The 21,256-nt window shown below is 43.3% G+C and overlaps 2 protein-coding genes across 4 annotated transcripts in view; both read left to right on the forward strand.

Annotated features, from left to right (window-relative positions):
* The window catches only part of slc9a5 (solute carrier family 9 member A5), a 15,620-nt gene extending 8,624 nt beyond the window's left edge, over positions 1–6,996 (forward strand). Inside the window, exons 4-9 of the mRNA XM_047050958.1 lie at positions 1,465–1,556; positions 1,719–1,845; positions 2,084–2,233; positions 3,825–3,897; positions 4,106–4,237; positions 4,530–6,996. Of these exons, the coding sequence (XP_046906914.1) occupies positions 1,465–1,556; positions 1,719–1,845; positions 2,084–2,233; positions 3,825–3,897; positions 4,106–4,237; positions 4,530–5,113 (1,158 nt within the window). The 3' untranslated portion in view covers positions 5,114–6,996. The remainder of the gene's footprint in view (positions 1–1,464; positions 1,557–1,718; positions 1,846–2,083; positions 2,234–3,824; positions 3,898–4,105; positions 4,238–4,529) is intronic.
* A 4,510-nt stretch (positions 6,997–11,506) lies between these two features.
* LOC124488300 (polyunsaturated fatty acid lipoxygenase ALOX15B-like) lies at positions 11,507–20,487 on the forward strand. Of its 3 annotated transcripts, none has more exons than XM_047050934.1 (20): positions 11,507–11,637; positions 11,904–12,051; positions 12,451–12,649; positions 13,321–13,482; positions 13,613–13,678; positions 13,875–13,932; positions 14,498–14,648; positions 15,176–15,383; positions 15,468–15,549; positions 15,812–15,934; positions 16,093–16,196; positions 16,606–16,778; positions 16,907–17,050; positions 17,563–17,766; positions 17,941–18,027; positions 18,148–18,317; positions 18,548–18,669; positions 19,318–19,418; positions 19,559–19,729; positions 19,834–20,487. In XM_047050934.1, the coding sequence occupies exons 2-20, from the start codon at positions 11,911–11,913 to the stop codon at positions 20,011–20,013; spliced, it is 2,646 nt and encodes an 881-aa protein (XP_046906890.1). In that variant the 5' UTR covers positions 11,507–11,637; positions 11,904–11,910; the 3' UTR covers positions 20,014–20,487. The 3 variants fall into 3 exon arrangements, with proteins under 3 accessions (XP_046906890.1, XP_046906892.1, XP_046906891.1); XM_047050936.1 differs by having other exon boundaries at positions 13,329–13,482; XM_047050935.1 differs by having other exon boundaries at positions 11,533–11,541.
* Positions 20,488–21,256: the final 769 nt, after the last annotated feature.

Here is a 21,256-nt window from a genome sequence, read left to right on the forward strand (position 1 = left end):
TAAACATATTTTATTATTAATTTACGTAATACCATCTTTTCTAAGCTGTCATGGCTGGTAGTTTTATCATTGTGAAGATACCAGGAATACTTGCCATGCAGTTTCATACTGTAGCAATGATGGGTGGGCAGCCTTGAGTTTCATGCCACTCAGCAGCCTGTGGGAAAGAGAGGACAACAGTAGCGCCCCAAGTCTAATTTTGAAGGTCGCTCTTTACAAGCGAGGGCCACCCAGTGAACGGTCTAGGAGTGAGTTGAAACATTATTTGTACACAGAGAAGGTTAACAAGGATAACAGCGAAAGGAAGTTGTTTCAATGGATATAGAAAACCACTAATACCAGTCTTTTATGTTGAGAGTACATTTGACTAAAGTTTATGTATTGTTAATGGTCTACTTTGTGGTTTTGAATTGTTTGGACGATTCCTTCTCAAGTAGCACACTCGGTTGAATGTCAGTGGCTCGTCACAATTCAAGGTTAAGCAAATTACATTATCCGGCTACTTTGAAAACATCTTGAGTTTTAAGTGTCTTTTTCTGCTTTGAAATGCCTTTTCTAGAATTGTGTAATGGACACTTCCAGCATCACTTTGCACACACCACGCTACACTGAAACTGTCCACAAAACAAGCACTGGCAATACCCATGATACTTAGCCTGTCAGAAAGTGTTACTCAACCATTTACCAGGTATAATAACACATTCTGTATGGAAGACAAAAAGATCTGCTTTTCATCACTTACAATCAGCTACTTGGTGCTGCTGTCTGTCTGTCTTAAATAGGTACTTACCAAAAAGTAGTTCCTGGTGCCCTGAACTCAAAGATAAAAGAGAATCATGTCTGATTATTATTTTAAGATTGTTTCATGTGAAACATCAGTGAACCAGCAGTTCATAGTACATGACACATCATTCTCCACCACTGAGTCTGCTGTGAGTAGTCTCTATTAGACTCTGCTGTCAATGATTCCAACATAGGAAAGGGATGCATAACTAAGATTATAGGATTACAGCTCTGGAAAGAATGGAGAGACCTCTGCGCCTTTTTCTTAAATTTTTTTACGATTTAAAAAGGACAATTCTGAGTGAGGAACAAAAGGGTACCATATATAATTCTATCATCTCTAAGATGATAGAATTATATAGGAATCTTGGATTTGTTTAGTGTTTGGGTCTTCATGGTTCAGAGACAGCTGGAGATGATTGTAAGATAATTTGACCTTTGACCCTTTGTGTCTGTGCATGTGTGTGTGTGTGTGTGTGTGTGTGTGGGTGTGTATGTGTGTGTGTGTGTGTGTCTCTGTGTGTGTGTGTGTGTCTCTGTGTGTGTTTGTGTCTGTGTGTGTGCGTGTCTGTGTGTGTGTGTCTCTGTGTGTGTGTGTGTGCGTGTCTGTCTGTGTGTGTGTGTCTCTGTGTGTGTGTGTGCGTGTCTGTCTGTATGTGTGTGTGTGTGTGTCTCCTACAGGGTGGCAATGTGCTGACCTCCGCCAGGCTTTCTCTGCCCTCCATGGCCAGTAGGACATCCTTTCCAGAAGTCACCAATGTCACCAACTACTTGTGAGTGAACGCTGTACACATGCGGTAGATTATGTGTTCTGCATGTGTGCCATTGCTGGCGGGTGCAGGGTCATTTACAATCTTTTCGCAGCGTTTTATCAACCTTCACAATGTACTTGTGTGTCAGCGAATAAAAACATGTTTATCTTCCTGTCCAATCAGAAGGGAGAATGGCAGCGGTGTGTGTCTGGACCTCCAGGTGATTGACAACGTTCCCGGCGCCAAAGTAGAGGAGGAGTCAGAGACGCATCACTTCCTGGCTGGGAACCTCTATAAGCCCAGGAGAAGGGTAGGCTAAACTAATCTAAACCATGACACATGTGAAACCTGCAATCAACCAAGATTTTTGTTTTAAGTATGCAGTCTTTATTTTGGCTCATTAGAACTGAACATGGACTCAATTACCACACATCTCCAGTACATACAAGCTTGTCATGATAACCTTCCCATTGAATCGAGCGAACCAGACATGGTCCTGTGAGGTTTAGCAGGCACCAACAGCACCATCCTACCTCTGTGTCTCTCAGCACCAGTCCCACTACAGCCGACACTTCATGACGCTGGGCGATAAGGAGCGCCAGGACAGGGAGATCTTCCAGAGGAACATGAAGAGCCGGATGGAGACGTTCAAGACGACTCGGCACAAACGCCACAAGAAGGACCGCAGCCAGAAGAAGGCATGTCTCTCTCTCTCTCTCTCTCTGTGTCTCTCTGTGTCTCTCTGTGTCTCTCTGTGTCTCTCTCTCTCTCTCTCTCTGTATCTCTCTCTCTATCTGTGTCTCTCTGTGTCTCTCTCTCTGTCTCTTTGTCTCTCTCTTACTCTGTATCTCTCTTTCTCTTTCTCTGTCTCTCTCTTTGTCTGTCTCTCTGTCTCTCTCTTTCTCTCTCTGTCTCCCTTCTCTTTCTTTCTGCTGCTCTCTCTACCTCCTGCATTTCACTCTGTTTCTTTCCATACCTCTGTGTCACTCCCTCTTCATCTCTTTCTCTCTGTCTCTACGGCACCTGTCTCTCTCTTTCTCCCTCCCGCCCTCGCTCTCCCTCCTTCTTTACCTGTCTCACTCTCTCTCTTTCTCCCTCCCGCCCTTGCTCTCCCTCTCCCTCCTTCTTTACCTGTCTCACTCTTTCTCCCTCCCTCCCGCCCGCCCTCGCCCTCCCTCCTTCTTTACCTGTCTCTCCCTCCCTCCCTCCCGCCCTCGCTCTCCCTCCTTCTTCACCTGTCCCTCCCTCCCGCCCTCGCTCTCCCTCTCCCTCCTTCTTCACCTGACTCTCCCTCCCTCTCGCCCTCGCTCTCCCTCCTTCTTTACCTGTCTCTTTCTTTCTCCCCTTTTCTCTCCACCTCTTGTTCTCTTTCACCATCTCTTTCTTTTGTCTGTACAGATTCACTCCTCTTTGTTCAGTATACATATCGTCACTCAACCAGTTTGTTAGGGATGGTTTAGAGTGCTGGATCTGTCCGTCTTCAAACCAGACCAGACTTGACTAGGTTGTTATGCAACTGTAAACTGACCTTGACCTTCAAGCCTCAAGGCGGTTTATGTAGGCCTGAGATTAATGGATCGGTGTCAGAAATAATTTTGAGCTTTCAAATCCCTGCAGTGTGTCAAAGGGAAGGAAATAGATGATGTGTCTTGTCTGTGTCATTTTAAAGCCGGATTTTACGAGCCCACAGAAGGCTAATTTGTATAGATTAGTCTAAACCATGCTAAACAACATGCTAGGTAAGGCTATAGTGTTCCCATTCCTATTATAGGTATTTTAAAAATTGACCTAGCTTAGCTAGCTAGTTTTTGCTAGCCTGTGCTTAACGAGTCTGAGTTATATGATGCTAGTTCCTGCCTGAGTATTATAGTTTGTTCTTGAGGTCACATGCTAAAGGGGAAATTGAGGACAGCAGCGTTCGGACGGGCAGGTTTTTTTTTATGATGGATTATCGAAGACCCAGGACATTTAAAGTGATAAATATTTGTGTTAAATGATTCCATCTTCCTTGTGAAGGCTGGCAGGTTTCCACCTGTCCTGTTTCACAATGAGAATATCACCTTGTCCTTTTCCCTGAAACCCCTCCACTTTTTTTCCTGGAGCTGAGACGATAAATCACACAACCAGCAGAATGGACATTTTAGTCACTGTGAATTAGGAACGTTTTCCCTTTTTTGTTTCGGCCAGGATGTTCATTTCTGAATATAGCAGAGGACAGACAGGTTAGAGGACAAACAGGTTCGGTCCTTCCTGTAGGAGACACTCATAACCAGCCCTTGTCTTCCACAGCGGAGAGGGTCAGACGTGAAAGGGGAGGACATGAACGACAAACCTCGACGGAATGTCAGCTGGCAAGACAAAGGTCAAACAAAACACTGCACCAACACCACTTTAATTTTAGCATCCAGAACTGTGGATTTCACAGTTTTAAAATAGTTTGGGCTCGACTGTAGATGCCACAGTTGCTGAGTTGTGCATTGTCCTTGAGGGTTTTGAAAGGCGTCCCCCAAATACGATTTCTTATTATTATTTATATTGTGGATGGAAATCGTGTTTCTGTGCCCCTCCAGACCCAGTGGTGGTGCCGGTGGACTCAGAGGAGGAGAAGGGAAACCACTCTGAACCAGAGAAGGAGGAGGACGAGGGGATCACCTTTGTGGCCGGCAAAGCTGCAGAGACACAGAGAGAACGGCCCAAATCAGGTCAGGTGATGATGGTTTGACATTGTACATGCAGTGTGACGTATCGAGATATAAGGTGATAAGCTGGAGGGTGTCAGGTGGCTGAGCGGTTAGGGGATAGGGCTAGTAATCAGAAGGTTGCCGGTTCGATTACCGGCTGTGCCAAATGACGTTGTGTCTTTGGGCAAGGCACTTCTCCGTACTTGCCTCAGGAGAATGTCCCTGTACTTACTGTAAGTCCCTCTGGATAAGAACGTCTGCTAAATGACTAAATGTAAATGTAATCTCCTGTTCTTCGTGTTGTGTGTCCCAGTTCCGTCTTCCCTAGAGGCGTGTCATAGCCCCTCGGTGGCCACACCCCCCTCCCCCACCTGTGGGGAAGAGCACCTGCCCTGGAAGGGGGGCGTGGGCACCCTGCCTGTCTGCGTGTCCATGGAGGCCACCAAGATCATCCCCATAGACCTGCAGCAGGCCTGGAACCAAAGCATCTCCTCCCTGGAGAGCCTGGCCTCCCCTCCGGTCCCGGCCGAGCCCATCCACCCCAGAGTCAGTGCCCTGTCCAGGCTGGGAGCCCAGCGGCCGGCCTCCTACACGGGGCCGGTGGGGGTGGGCTCTGGAGGGTCTGTAGGTGGATCTGTCGGGGCCAATGTGGTCCAGGGCTCCGTTTGCTTCCAATTCCCGGAGAAAGATGATGAGGAGGGGGCCCTTTCCGAGGAGCAGCAGGAGATGCAACCTCTCATGTCGGCCACCCTGAGGCCCCCCGGACCCCCTCCGCCCCCGCCTCCAATGTCCCAGGGTTCAGGGAAGAGGAGGAACCCCTGTGTGTACCTGAGGAGTCTGGTCACAGCGCCACCTCCTGGTAGCGAACCACATAGCAGGGGCCCAACTCAGTTGTAATAACGACCCCTGGCCACATTCAACATGTTTCAAATCCAGTTTCCCATAAGGACAGGGTTATGTTCAGTCTTTTTAACATTTTAATTGTATCTCTGCGAGGGCACAAGGTAGAAGTGAGCCTAGATCAATCTTCAAGCCCTTCCACTGTCTCCTACACTACCCCTCCCCCCTTCCCCGCCCCCCACACACACACACTCTAAAAATATAAACCCACAAATTCACATGCATGAATGTACACACACACGGACAATCACACACACAAACGCAGCCGGTCCAGCTCAGACCATCCAGCCCAGCTGCTCTGTTTCCAGTCAGCTCAGATGAAGAGTGGCAACTCTCATCCGCTAGTCCTGCTTTGGTCCGCAGAACAACACAGGCTGCTGTACACACAGGATGAGCCTATGAATAAATACAGAATGTCCGGCCAACATCGATACATGACCGGCCAACATCAGTACATGACGGGACAGAGGGGTTGATGTGGCAGTTGGTTCAGTCACAAACAATGCATATCAGTGAATGTGGGAAGAGGGAGTTTTTCCACATTTTATATTTCCCCTGCTGTCTTTAATGCTCTGTTTTATACAGTTGAATGTAAGTTAATGTCAAGATGTAAGCCTATTGAAAATATCTGTCTAGACCAGATTACCCAGGCCTTGTGGGGTGTGTCCATCATGCTTCACGGACTCTATTCAGTTGCCCTGAACACATGCACACTCACATGCGCACACTCCAGGAATCACAAGAAAAGAAAAAGCCACAAGGAGAAGAAAAAAAAAAAAAGCGATCTTGGAAGAACCTTCATCCAGTAAATGGTGATGCCTAACAGCTTAACTTTATTCTTTAACTTTGGCATGCCCGTCTAAAACAAAACAAAAGGCCTGAGAGAATCAGGCTGGCCAGCCCTTGCTGTGAATATCCTGAAAGCCGAGAGGGGAGAGAGGACTGAAAGCACTCAATACCCCAGCAATGGTACTGAAACCCCCTAGTAGAGATGACAGGCATGAAAGTATCTTTAATTTCATAAACTACCTTCAAACTAGTCCTGAAAGGCTTGTTGATTTACTTAAATCCCATCTGTAATAATGTATGAGATTTATTTAACAGATACTTTCATCCAAAGCAAGTAGCCTACATTTGAACCTGTGACCTGTTGATCTGCAGTCGAATGCTCTGTCACTGAACTATGCCTATCCCCCTAAATACAGGGTTTCCTTAGGGAGCTGCCGTTTTGAATATGATGTATCACAAAAAAAGCTGCATGATCTCTTTAACACACTAGTTTAAAGTGACAGGTAATTACTTAGAGTATTCACGGGGATATCTGCTTCTCTCATCATGTACAGTACATAAACAGTCAGCTATCCATACTCCCATTTAAAGTGACTTGAAAGTAGCACTTTAATGCTTCTATGACTGTCTTTTATTTTCTGTGTTGGAACAAATGCAGCCATATATAAACGCGTGTAACTCATTTTCTATTTATTCCGCTTCTCTTATATCTACTAAAGACAATTTTTGTAAGGCTTCACCAGGAACTCGCAAAGCTACAAAATAATTGTTTTTAAATGACCAAAGTGTAAGAGCAAAATTTATATATGACAATGTGTGTTATTCTGTCTTTCATTGCCTTACTCTGTTCTGTCTATATAACTGTGTGTTAGTGAGTGATTGGTGATGATTATGATAAAGGGTCAAATGTGCTTTTGTTATGAAGAGGACGGACACTTGTCAAAGGTGATATAGTGCCTAATCAAATATTGATCATGAAACAAATATAAAGTTTTACAGGAGTGCCGCAGATGTAATGTCTTAAACTTGACACTTTTAGACAGACCGAGCAATCTCTGTACTATCAAGATCCTCACAGAAGAGGTGAAATAAACAAATTATTCTATGCGGTATTGTTATGTTCTTTTTTATTTGGTGGGTGGTATCTTTTATGCATTCGTTTGTGCCAAAGTGTTGATTGCAAACACGTTTGCAATCAGTTTCTAAAAGGTCACTGTCCCTCCAAAGCTCCTACGAATGAGCCCATTTCTGATCAATTACATCTCACGTTTAATCGCACATCCGCATTCTGTGCCCCAGTTTGGCTGTAAAAAAAAAACATTCCATCGAATCACATCACCTTATTGTGATTTCGTTCATGATGATAAAAACTACAAAATATCCAGTGGGCGCGCCGCGCGCAACAATGAAGGCGTCTTTAGCTAAGGAATGCGGTGCCCGATAAGAGGATGCTTGCAGGGCTGAAAGGGCCCGACCTCCGCAGTGTCTGCTGCTCATCAGTGATCACAGCTCACAGAGTGCTAAGAATGACAGTATTTCATTTGAGTGCTTGAACTTGTCAAGTTTTGGTGTTTATTATGCTAATCAACATTTGGGCCAATTGAATTTTCCCTCGCAGAAATGACAGGATATCAGTTCTGAAAGTCGGATCTTTGGTAACACTTTAGAATAATGGTCCGTTGTTAACGAGTAGCTATGCAGGAAGTAAAAGGTAGTACTACATTAACACTGAATTTAATACTATTAACTAATATGGAACCAAGATTAACTAAGCAGTAAGTAGTAATAGTAATAGCGAATTTAGTACAAAGGTAGTTCCTTGGTAGGTATTTGATTATTATTAAATAAATATATCCTCATTGAGAACTACTTGTGAACTATGACCAATTAAGAAAGAATAACCAATGAATTACTTATCACAAAAGTAAGGTCTAAATAGTGAACAATTGTGTTTTTTTTACTCTTAACATGGTTGTAACATTTCAGAAGCTTGTGCCCTGAAATGAATTCTTTTGGAAACCAGTTTATGAATATTAACATTGTAACACGCCCCTGTGTGATTATGGGACACGTCCACCCCAATATTTGATCATACTGTATGATTATACGGGCAATTTCGATGTGTCTGCTATAGAGGGTTTTCACCGACGTCACGTTCTGGGTGGTAACCCGGATGCGCGGCCATATTGGAGGCACTCGGTGTAAACAACTGAACGGAAAACAACCAAAGAACGTATATTCTATACTCTTTGGTACAACTGTAGCCATGTCTAAATGACCGAAATGGTCATCAAAACGCGTCCAAGATCCAAAGGCATATAGGGAAGGACTTGGACCTCAAGAAAAGGGTCGATATTTTGAGAAATTTGGATTTATTGGCGGTGCAGATCCCTACAAGTTAGCTCCCTCTACTTGGATCCGTGACGACCCGGTGATAGAGTCAAATTCAGTGTTGATGGCCACTCCTCCAGGACTAGTCTGTAGTTTGTCCCTTATTGCATAGATTTTTTGGTCAAAGAAATCAAAGAAATCTTTGGGAGACAGAGAGATCTGAACTAACACAGAGTGTACTTTTCTTAGCGAGTTTTGCAACAGTTTCAAATAGGAACTTTGTGTTGTGTTTGTTCTTACTAATCAATTTAGAGAAATATTCTGATCTGGACCTGATGAAGACTTGCTTGTACTCCATTTGGCTGGCCTTCCAGGCCAGGTAGAAAACCTCCAACTTAGTGGTACGCCACTTATGCTCTAATTTTCTAGTGGACCTCTTGAGAGTGCGGCTTTCCTCTGAATACCATGCAGCCATTTTCTTGTATTTTCTTTTCCTTGGTTTGAGTGGGGCAACAGAATCTAGGGATAGCTGAAAAACCAAATTCAAATCCCTTGTTTTAGCATTTAATGATTTATTTGGGACGTCCAGTGCTTCTAGTGCAGCGGGTATAATTTGAATTGTGATGGGTGCAAGTTAATCTCCTTGAAATGAACAGTGTCTATTGGATGGAATGAACCGTCGAAAATGTCAGTAAGTTTTTTTTATTAAAAGACTAGATACAACTCATTTGACCGTTTCCATGAATCTGACATTATTTAAATAATTTGCTAATGACATTAAATAAAATAATGTTTGTCTTCCTATTTGGAAATAAGTATTGGAATATTCCAATCACCTGTACCTTTTGTAGACATTCAGTTGGGTTGGCTCCTGTCAAACACCTGTTGTAGATGTGAAGACGTTCAGTTGATTTGGCTCCTGTGAAACTCCTATTTCACTACTGCCCCTTTTATGTTGGCAAAGGTGTGACACCTCCAGATTCCATGGAAATGAAGGGGGGAGTTAACGTATGGAGGGCACCAAATGTGCTGGCACTGGCACTGGCCCTGAACAGTCATTTCTCAAGAATTGAAAAAAATTCCATACTATTCGAAGGAAGCATGTTGCAAGCTACAGAACGTATTCAGACTAAATAAGGCAACAACTGATAGAATCTTGATAGAACTGATGGAAGTTTCAGACTCTTGTGTGTGCAAATGACTGTAAGGCTTATTGTCATCCTGCCCCCACATATAAAAATACAGTGGGGCAAAAAGGTATTTAGTCAGCCACTAATTGTGCAAGTTCTCCCACTTACCAGTTTTTTACAATCGCTATGACAGTTTTTTCAATACCTTAAACAAGTTTTCTAAACTCTTAACGCACCAACACACCTACCACACACAATTGGTAAAACTGTTAATTTCATGCTCAAAATCACACATTGTAAACTAAACTCAAACACTAATTGTCATAACACAAAAATACACTAAACATGACACCATGTCTACCAAGCACTAACACACCTTCTCTTTTCACAGGAACATTTAGTCAATCATAGCACAATGTCATAAAAAACACTAACATCACATGGAATTACAGAAACGGCATTCATTTATGCAGGTATGTGTCAGGTCTCACAGTATATGGATTACATATTGTGTTTGCAATGCAGTTTCTTTTGAAGCCTCAACATTTTTGTTTCGTTGGGTTTTGTAAATGCATGCATTTTGTTTCTTTTGCTGCATTGTAAATTCAAAACAAAAAATGAATGACCCATCTCAGAGTAGCTTTATAGAATGTACGGTTACTGTGTTGAAAAAAAGAAGACAGAAACATAATTGCTGCAGTAAAGGCTTCATTTGCAACAGGACATTATTATATGGCAACGATGGTGCGAGCTTTCTGATTGGCTAATGGGTAGTCATGCCAGCCGCGTATTGACCGCGGTCTGATCAGGTTGGTCTGATAAGTATTCTTATTGCCCTCTGACGTCATCTTCAAAATGAGCGATATCGACAAGTCAGCTGCTGAATTTTACTATCCAGATGATGCTGAAAAGATTTGTCATCGAAAGTGAGGATGAAGACTAGACTCTTTGAATCACTTGTGTCGTTATTTTGTGTTGAAATTACGTATATGGCATTTTTAGCTTCTTTTCATTTTTTAAACGAAAATGAATGGTTGGCTGAATGGATCTCTCTAAAAATACTATACATAGTGTTTCGCAAATCACTAAACACACTTTTTCTACATAAAACACAAAAATGAGATTATATCACTTACTGTAATTGCCTTTTTTAGACACTCCCTTGTAAAATGCTACACATGTGAACGAATGGATCAAACACGGGCTTCAGGTGTACGAGCACTAAAGTGCTAAACTGTAAACATACCAATCAGGTGTAAGCACTATGAAAAGGCAACAGGTCAGTGTACCTAACCTCATCAAAATGAAAGGCAATGTTGCAGGAAGAGGGAGAGGGGGAGTGAGGAAGAGAGGGGGAGCCCGTTGAGGAAGAGTGGTAGGGAGAGGGAGACCTGGAGGCCATGGAAGAATAGGGAAAAATTTACAGTATCTAATGTAATTCGAACAACACACCCCTCTTCCGAGGAAAGGGTCAGAAAACGGGGGGTAGGGGCATTTTATTTTTACAGTAGTAGGGACGGGCCGGGAGAGAAGATCAAGTTCAAGATTTTGTTTGGAGCCTCTTAAAGAAGAAGTTACAAGTCTGTGAGAGCCAGAAATCTTGCTTTTTTGTTGGTGACCAAATACTTATTTCCCACCATAATTTACAAATAAATTCTTTAAAAATCAGACATGTGATTTTCTGGATTTGTTTTCCTCATTTTGTCTCTCATAGTTGAAGTGTACCTATGATGAAAATTACAGGCCTCTCATTTTTTTAAGAGGGAGAACTTGCACAATTGGTGGCTGACTAAATACCTTTTTTGCCCCACTGTATTTTTATATGTGGGGCCAGGATGACAATAAGCCTTACAGTCATTTGGACACACAAGAGTCTGAAACTTCCATCAGTTCTATCAAGATTCTATCAGTTGTTGCCCTCATTTAGTCTGAATACGTTATTTAGCTTGCAACATGATCCTTGTAATAGTATGGAATTGTTTTCAATTCTTGAGAAACAACTGTTCAGGGCCAGTGCCAGTGCCAGCACATTTGGTGCCCTCTACACGTTAACTCCCCCCTTCATTTCCATGGAATCTGAAGGTGTCACACCTTTGCTCACATATAAAAGGGACAGTAGTGAAATAGGAGTTTCACAGGAGTCAACCCAACTGAACGTCTTCACATCTACAACAGGTGTTTGACAGGAGTCAACCCAACTGAACGTCTTCACATCTACAACAGGTGTTTCACAGGAGTCAACCCAACTGAACGTCTTCACATCTACAACAGGTACGGGTCATTGGAATATTCCAATACTTATTTCCAAACAGACTTTCTTTACTGTAATACTTCTTAGAGGAAGACAAACATTCTTTTATTTAATGTCATTAGCAAATTATTTAAATAATGTCAGATTCATGGAAACGGTCAAAGGAGTTGTATCCAGTCTATTAATTAAAGAACTTACTGACATTTTCGACAGTTCATTCCATCCAATAGGCTGTTAATTTCAAGGAGATTACAGTAACTTTCATCAATCAACAATTGTTTTCCAGAAAGACAATGTTTTCGTACTCGGTGACCGTGTTTAGTGGCAAACTGCTGGATTCTGGAACATCGGACCATGTCTACATCAAGCTGGTGGGGATGAAGGGAGAGAGTCGTTGGGAGTTGATTCTGAGTGAAGGACTCCAAACAGGAAAGGTAAGGCAAGGGCTCGACCTGGAGAGTTGTACCTGTTAAAATGGTCCCGTATGTATATGTGTATATTATATATATTATATAACATATAACATTTTGACAAAGATTTTCTCATTCCCCACTCTTTCCCACGTTATCTCTCTCTCTCTCTCTCTCTCTCTCTCTCTCTCTCTCTCTCTCTCTCTCTCTCTCTCTCTCTCTCTCTCTCTCTCTCTGTCTCTCTCTCTCTCTCTCTCTCTCTCTCTCTCTCTCACTCTCTCTCTCTCTCTCTCTCTCTCTCTCTCTCTCTCTCTCTCTCTCTCTCTCTCTCTCTCTCTCTCTCTCTCTCTCTCTCTCTCTCTCTCTGTCTCTCTCTCTCTCTTTCTCTCTCTCTGTCTCTCTCTCTCTCTCTTCACTCTTCAGTCTTGTACATTCACTATTGAATGCCCCACCTCCCTGGGTGAACTGGTGGTGGTGGAACTGGACAGGCAAGATCAGGTCGTTACTGATGACTGGTTCTGTGCCAAAGTCACCGTGGTGACCCCAGAGGAGGACACGGCACATTTCCCCTGCTACAGGTGGATCTCAGACAAAAAAGTCCACTACTTCAGAGATGGGAAAGGTCAGCTCGCTACGCACACACACTCTAAACACACATTATAAACATGACTAGAGGTTCCAGTCCAGTAAGAATATGAATGAGGCAGGGTCAGACTGGCCGTCTGGAGAGTCAGGAAATTTCCCGAATGACCAGTCAAAGAAAAATGCGATGCAAAAAAAGACACTATATATATACAATTTGCTATGTATAAACCTTTATAATAGTTTAATCGGCCGTGTTCACTTTGAGCTCAGTATTAAATAGGATACTATACAATCGTTTTACTGGAGTAAGTTTGGTGAACAGTACATTTGTGCATCGGTTTTACAGACCGTGATTGGTCAATACATCCTGGTCTTCTGGGTTTAGAGTTGGAGCGGTAGTGAGTCGAGTAAGTCCGAGCTAAACAACAGCCTACAGAGTTTTGAAAGTTTATTACGTGTTTGTTTCTTCTCCAACGTAATGGAGAGGAAGCGAAAAGCAGAAAAAAACTGAGAAAAGAAATATCGAGCACTCAAAGCTCCCTGCATTTATATATAGCCTATTCTTAATTTAATTAAGAAACATTAATAAACACTTATAAATATCTATGCTCAATGTGGGTTTTATTGGCCTTATATATATTTTTAAAAAGGTGCTATGTGGATCAAATGCATTTGTCTTAATTTTTCTGGTTTGCATTTTAAATCAAGTTGGTAAGTCAATAGGTGACGCTGGGAATGAGGAGACTGAGAAAGAGATGGAGACAGCTGTGACGGTGGTGCCATGGTCCAATGCAGAGACCATAGGCGCCGATACCATGGGTGCTCCGGGGCTCGAACACCTACGGAGAACCTCCGTGACCCAGTCTGCCAGTAGGCTACATTCATTTCAAATTAAACTTATTGCAATTATTGCAGTTGGTGCTAAGTGGAGCGTCTGTCATGGAGTGATTGGTTATGTTGCTGTCAGTCCCCTGCTCCATGTCCTTTTTCTTTATTAAAGTGCGTGCGCTCGTGACCAACCATGGCGGAAAACATAAATCGGAGCCACTGGAAGAGATTATACCAGGTGCAGCAATGACACTGTGCACAATAGAGTATAAGTTAACACTAATACATCTAATGTTGTTAACAGCCATCACTAGCTGATAGCACTGCATCGTCATTTATTATTATATAGTGGATGGTGGATAGTCCCACTCTGGTATGGGTATAAATAAATGTCTAAGAAAATAAAGGAAAATCATGTTTTCTTCTTTGTACAGCTAAAAGAGCGTTTGATGACATCAATCCTCTGGTCGTGTCCAGCACCCAGATGTTCAGGTAAGGAGCCCAGGATGACAGGTGAGGTCATAGGGGTCAGGGGTCAGGGACTACAGGTGAGGTCATAGGGGTCAGGGGTCATGGACTACAGGTGAGGTCATAGGGGTCAGGGGTCAGGGACTACAGGTGAGGTCATAGGGGTCAGGGGTCAGGGACTACAGGTGAGGTCATAGGGGTCAGGGGTCAGGGACTACAGGTGAGGTCATAGGGGTCAGGGACTACAGGTGAGGTCATAGGGGTCAGGGACTACAGGTGAGGTCATAGGGGTCAGGGGTCAGGGACTACAGGTGTGGTCATAGGGGTCAGGGACTACAGGTGAGGTCATAGGGGTCAGGGGTCAGGGACTACAGGTGAGGTCATAGGGGTCAGGGACTACAGGTGAGGTCATAGGGGTCAGGGGTCAGGGACTACAGGTGTGGTCATAGGGGTCATAGGAGCCAAACGAACTAAACATCTTCAGATCAACAATGGGTACGGGTGATTGGAATATTCCACAAATTAAATTAACCTGTATCAATGATAATTCTAATAATTGAATATTTTTCTACTCCTCTATTGTTTACAGAAGGACCATGGCGTACTGGGTGACCGTGTTTACGGGTGACTTGGGGTTCTCTGGCACATTCAATCCTATTTACATCAAGCTGGTAGGGACAGATGGAGAGAGCGAGCGTCTGAGGGCCAGTCCTTGGATTGGATTTAGAACAAGACAAGAGGTAAAGTGAGGGTCCGACCTGGATAGAAGTCGCACTTTCATCATTTTTCTTGTGGTAGTTTTTGCTCAATTATAAAACTCCACCCATCTGATATGGAATCCAACTAAACTGGATTTTAAAATTAGGATTGTGACCTGGTTCTGTCTGATTAGGGATGAAATTGTGTGTGTGTAACTGTGTGTAACTGTGCTAACAGGAGTACAACAGTTGTGTAGGTTATAGGTGATGACTCATGTCTTATTTGTGACCTATATCATTATCAACCTTAGTATACTTAAAATATTATTACATTATTATTTAAATATAGGAACTTAATGTCTGCTTTTTTCTTCTGTTTATTATCGTAGTCATCTTGCAGGTAACAATGGCCTTGTTCTGTGTATGCATATGGATACCCGTGTATCTGACCTGATGATAAACTAACTAACTAACTAGCTTTTCCAGTATGTGGAGTCATTCTTTGTTTGAAAGTTGTCATTCTTTTCTTTTTTTACTAATTTTCTCTTTCCCTTTCTCTTCTTTCCCAGTATACATTCCCTATTGAATGCCCCACCTCCCTGGGTGACCTGCTGGTGGTGGAACTGGACAAGAAACCTCTGCCTCTAACACTTTCAGACAACTGGTTCTGTGCCAAAGTCACAGTAAGAAGTGAGACTCCAGAGAATGACACGGCACATTTCCCCATTTACAGGTGGATCTCAGACAACAAGGTCCACTACTTCAGAGAGGGCAAAGGTCAGACGGTTACACACTCCACACACATTACAGACATGACTGGAGGAACTGGAGGTTAACTCAAATATTTTCTTCTTTGTACAGCTAAAAGAGTATTTGATGACATCAATCCTCTGGTCAAGTCCTGTAGGAAGAAGGAGCTCAAGGAAAGAGCCCAGGACTACAGGTGAGGTCATAGGGGTCAGGGGTCATGGACTACAGGTGAGGTCATCAGGGTCAGGGGTCATAGACTACAGGTGAGGTCATAGGGGTCAGGGGTCATGGACTACAGGTGAGGTCATAGGGGTCAGGGGTCAGGGACTACAGGTGAGGTCATCAGGTTAGAGGTTGGCCCTGAGGGGTTGTTCACTCTGCATACACACATACATGAATTGAACATGACTGATGTCATAGCATGTCGTAACATTTCTATCTGTGCTTATCTTCAGATGGGATTCCTATAAACAAGGTTTACCTGACTGCATGAAATCTGAGGGTCCCTCGTCTCTGCCCCTAGAGGTCCAATTCTCCTACACCAAGGAAATAGAGTTCCGCTTAACCGCTGCCGAAGAGTAAGTTTCACTATATGTGTGTGGTTTGTTTTGTGTTTTTTTCTCAAACTTCTTCTTCAACTACTTGAGTCAAAGTTTTACATAATTCCTCACTAAACCTAAATGGATTTCTGTTATTAAATATGAGCTTGAAAATGTGTGTTGGTGCAATAATGCAGACTGAAGAAGCTGTGGCTCGAGGGTCTGATAAACCTGAAGGAACCGTGGAAGAGCATCGATGACATGCGCAATGCTTTCAGCTTTCGAAGCACACACCTATCAGGTGAGGCTCACTCTGTAGCTCCCTGGGTAAGAGACTTCCTGCTTTCAAATCCGACCGAGGTCATTTCCTGCATGTTTTCCCTCTTCTCTCTCTCTCTCTCTCTCTCTCTCTCTCTCTCTCTCTCTGCTTTTCTGTCTCTCTCCAACTGTCCTATCATTAAATAAAGGGGAAAAAGTATCTTTCTTTTTTTTTTACTTAGTAAATCAAAGACGTCTGCTTAATTTTCACAACATGTGAGCAAGATGACCACAGTAACTGACAACAGTGTCAAGTAGCTTTTAGTTTTCTTCCACCAACATGGAACGACTTACATGTACAGAACAATCACACGCCTGAGTCACTGATATTCTTACATAAAAACACGAAAACAATTAAATAGTATTTCAATTTCATATTCTGTACCCATCAGACTACGTCCAGCAACACTGGAGGGAAGACAAGTTTTTTGGCTACCAGTTCCTGAACGGAATCAACCCCATGATCATCCAACGGTGCTCCAAGCTGCCGGAGAATTTCCCCGTCACCAACGACATGGTCAGGGCTTCCCTGCATGGCGCGAGAAGCCTAACTGACCAAATCAAGGTACTGTACTTCCAACCTGAAGGTTATGCAACACAACATATCCTTTAGACTGAGAAACTCCAACCAAGTCCCCCTAAGATGTTGTTGAGATTCCATTCATTCAGCAAGTTGTCCCCTCTCTCCAACAGAAGGGGAACATCTACCTGGTGGACTACAAACAGCTGGATGGAGTGACCGCTAACGTGATCAACGGGAAACAGCAGTACCTTACGGCTCCTCTCGTTCTGCTCCAAAAGACCCCAGACCACAAACTGATACCCATCGCCATCCAGGTAATCTGATAACAAATGAAGTTCCAGGCGTCAGATGAAACAATTTTGATACTCCCATCAGGTTGGGAACTATGTTTTTTTTACCGTCTGTGTGAATAATATATGTTTTACTTTAAAAAAAAACAGAGACTATATGTTTCTTTGTGCCTGACCTCTTGTCTCTCCTCTCCACAGTTTGTGCCTGACCTCTTGTCTCTCCTCTCCACAGTTTGTGTCTGACCTCTTGTCTCTCCTCTCCACAGTTTGTGCCTGACCTCGTCTCTCCTCTCCACAGTTTGTGTCTGACCTCTTGTCTCTCCTCTCCACAGTTTGTGTCTGACCTCTTGTCTTTCCTCTCCACAGTTTGTGTCTGACCTCTTGTCTCTCCTCTCCACAGTTTGTGCCTGACCTCTTGTCTCTCCTCTCCACAGTTTGTGCCTGACCTCTTGTCTCTCCTCTCCACAGTTTGTGTCTGACCTCTTGTCTCTCCTCTCCACAGTTTTTGCCTGACCTCTTGTCTCTCCTCTCCACAGTTGAAGCAGAAGCCAGGAGAGGACAACCCCGTCTTCTTCCCCACTGACTCAGAGTACGACTGGCTGTTGGCCAAGATCTTCGTGAGGAGCGCAAACTTTAATGACCACGAGCTGAACGTCCACCTGCTGCGTACCCACCTCCTCAGCGAGGTGTTCGCTGTGGCCTTGCTGCGCAACTTTCCCATGGTGCACCCCCTCTACAAGGTCAGCAGGTTGGAGGAAATGGCCTCCATGTTGTGATAATTGTTACATGAAAAGTTACTAACAATACCAGGTTGCTTTGTAAGGCATTGTTTGCTATATCAAAAGGCAGAATGTGAACACCATTAATCTCCAACAGATTTGAATACTTTTTTAATGATTTGTCCTGTTTTTCAGCTACTCGTTCCCCATACCCGCTACACCCTTCAGATCAACACCATGGCCAGAGCTAAGCTGATATCAAAAGACGGAGTTTTCACTCAGGCAAGAACATTGTACTTTTACTATACACAATGCAACAAACTTTGACATTTTCCAATTATGTGGAAAAAAAAGGTTGGGTTTGTATGAAACAAAATCAATTTCTTCAAATTTTCTGTCTAGTATTCAGCATCAGGTGGAGAGGGAATGTTCACTATCCTGCAGAGAGAGCTGTCCTCTCTGACCTACAGCTCCCTCTGTCTGCCGGAGGACATCGCTGCACGAGGTCTGGAATCCATCCCGAACTTCTACTACAGAGACGACGGGCTCAGACTGTGGGATGTGATCCACAGGTGTGTATGTTGCTGTGGAATGTGATCCACAGGTGTGTATGTTGCTGTGGAATGTGATCCACAGGTGTGTATGTTGCTGTGGAATGTGATCCACAGGTGTGTATGTTGCTGTGGGATGTGATCCACAGGAACAACTGTTAACGTTTACAAACATCAGATGAAAGGTGTTTCTGAACCACTTAAAGTACATTGTGTGACCTTGGCTTCATGTGTTTTGTGCTTGTTCAAAGGTTTGTCCAGGGAGTGATCGGTCACTACTACAAGTCAGACTTGGAGGTCAAGAAGGACTCTGAGCTGCAGAACTGGATCAAGGACATCTTCCTCCATGGATTCCTGTCCAGGGACAGCTCAGGTAACACAGTTCAGAGCACCATAGTTAAAGGCAGGGTAGGTAAGTTTAGTGAACCTAGGCAAGAGGCAACCCAGGTTTTGTGAATTTTGGCAAGAGTTTGAAAGGATTCAAACCAAAATATCCCACCACTTCCCTACAAAGCCACTCCCGCAAAACACATGAACGCGCTGCCTGTATACTGTCGGGAGGTAGGTAGGTAGACAGACAAGTACAATCATTGAGTTTGGTGCAAATGTCATCCAATCATTAAGTTTGATAAAAACTGATGATTGGTTGCGTTTATTTCAATCATGTGATACCCTCAGATATCAGATTTATTTTATTTTATTATAAAATCTTTGGATTTATTGGTTGCTATCAGATGTTTATTTAAGCAATTATGACAAAGTGCATGTCAACATCATTGCCATCCCTGCCTTTAATGTATATTAATATATTATTATTGTCTTGAACACAGTGTTATGTTGCAACCTTTGCTTATTTACGCGTCACTCACATTAATCATAGCAATGAATCATTGTCGTTGTCACATATACTTTATAATGTTTTTGTGTTGAAAATATGTCTCCTTCAGGCCTATAACATTCAATTAAGTTTTATTTTAAGTTTTGTTTTTGGCCTTTCTTCTCATGTCTCCTCCGTTTTCAGGAATCCCTGAATCTTTCAAGACTGTGGCGGAACTCGTCAAGTTTGTCACCATGGTGATCTTCACAGGCTCCGCCCAGCACTCTGCTGTCAACACTGGACAGGTAGGATTCTATGTAAAACTCTAAGTGAAGTTTGAACTGAAGATTGAAAGCAATTCCAAACTGTCACTACCAGTCAGTTCCTCTGTAGTGTTTTAACATCAGCCTGGTGATAAAAAACGAGATGTTTCCCCTCTTTGAAGTTCGACTATGGCGGTTGGCCGCTCAACTCCCCGATCTCCCTGCAACTGCCTCCTCCCACCACTAAGGGGCAGAGTTCTGAGAGTACCATGCTGCAGACCTTGGCAGACGTCAACTGCACGGCGCTTGGCGTGGGCACCGTTTCTCTTCTCAGCACGGAGTCCACTGACTTTGTAAGTTCAACAAAGACTCCACCAGTCCCTGTCAGGTGAACTGACACCGGTCTTGTGAGACAGATGATTACCCATAACTGGCATATTCTTCACGTCCTGACCAGGTCCCTCTTGGTGAATACCCACATGAGCACTTCAGTGAGGACGCCCCATGCAGGCTGATAAAGGGATTCCAAGCAGAGCTGAAGACCTTCAGTGAGTCTGTCAAGGCCAGGAACTCCAGTCTGGAGGTTCCCTACACATACCTGGATCCTGAGCAGATGGAGAACAGTGTGGCCCTTTAGACAGCAGACAGGCACCTCATCCTGCATCAGCATCTGGTACCTGCTCTGGGTTTAGATGTGATTAGGATGGTAACAGAATGTTGGTTGTGTGTCAGAATATGCGGTAACACTTTAGAATAATGGTCCGTTGTTAATGAGTAGCTATGCAGGAAGTAATAGGTAGTTCTACATTAACACTGAATTTAATACTATTAACTAATATGGAACCAAGATTAACTAAGCAGTAAGTAGTCTAATAGCGAATTTAGTACATGACTCTTTTGTTTAAAAAATATGTGTTTTAGCTGCCTGGTTGTTGTACGGAAATTAAATTACACAAATCTGTGCCAAATGTTAACTTTGGCTTTTGCCCAGAAACAAAGTAAATAAATGAGCAGAGTGCTTTTAAGAATGAATACATTTTGGACTATGCTTTTAATGTAAATTACACTGTGGACAGGGATGTGGGTCCAATCAATAAACAAACAGATGCTATGTAACGATCCTAATTACCTCTGTGAGTTCAGCTTGTCCCTCAACCTTTGAAAACAGGCCCTGTTTTTTGAGACAGAGCATCTGGCACATCCATGGACTTACAGGCACAGTGGAGGGCGGTTAGAAGGGAGATCGGACAGATAAAAGAGTTCCAAAATCCCAGAGGCCTAGGTAGGACTCCAAAGGCCTGGCGCCCTCTAAGGAAATCCCGGCATTTATGTGCAAATGTGGCATTTCCCCAAATGGTGTGCTTTTTAACTGGAGACAGGAGATAGATGAGGTCAGGGGTAGCTAGAAGTTGTCTCCTTACGGATAAAAAGGAATGCCTTTGAAGTGGTATCCTTGCATATTATGCTTAATGGCAGATGATATTTGAAACGTGTACAAATGTGAATAAAACAGTGTTTGTGTAAAGCAGTAGACAATTCTCAGAAAGGTGCTAAGCCTAAGAACCAACCATCAGTCTTGAAACTAGTCACATGCACGTGTAGCCAAACTGACCTCCATGACTGGCGGGTGATAGTTTGTAGATGACGATGTGAGTAATTTATCTAAATCGTTTACTAGCCATTCATAGCCATTCATTACTAGCTAGTCACGTCATTGGTTATCCTATTGGCCACCTACTTTCGGGTGCTTCAATTTAGTTTAATGGTGTGAAAAGTAAGAATTGTTTTACTTAACCAACATTCATAGCTAGCTACTAGCCCTGGATTTAGCTCTCTCCGACAGATGGCGTTCTAGCTAGCTAGCAATTCAGCTAGTAGTA

The sequence above is a fragment of the Hypomesus transpacificus genome, unplaced genomic scaffold (genome assembly GCF_021917145.1).
Source record: "Hypomesus transpacificus isolate Combined female unplaced genomic scaffold, fHypTra1 scaffold_132, whole genome shotgun sequence".
Taxonomy (NCBI): Eukaryota; Metazoa; Chordata; class Actinopteri; order Osmeriformes; family Osmeridae; genus Hypomesus; species Hypomesus transpacificus.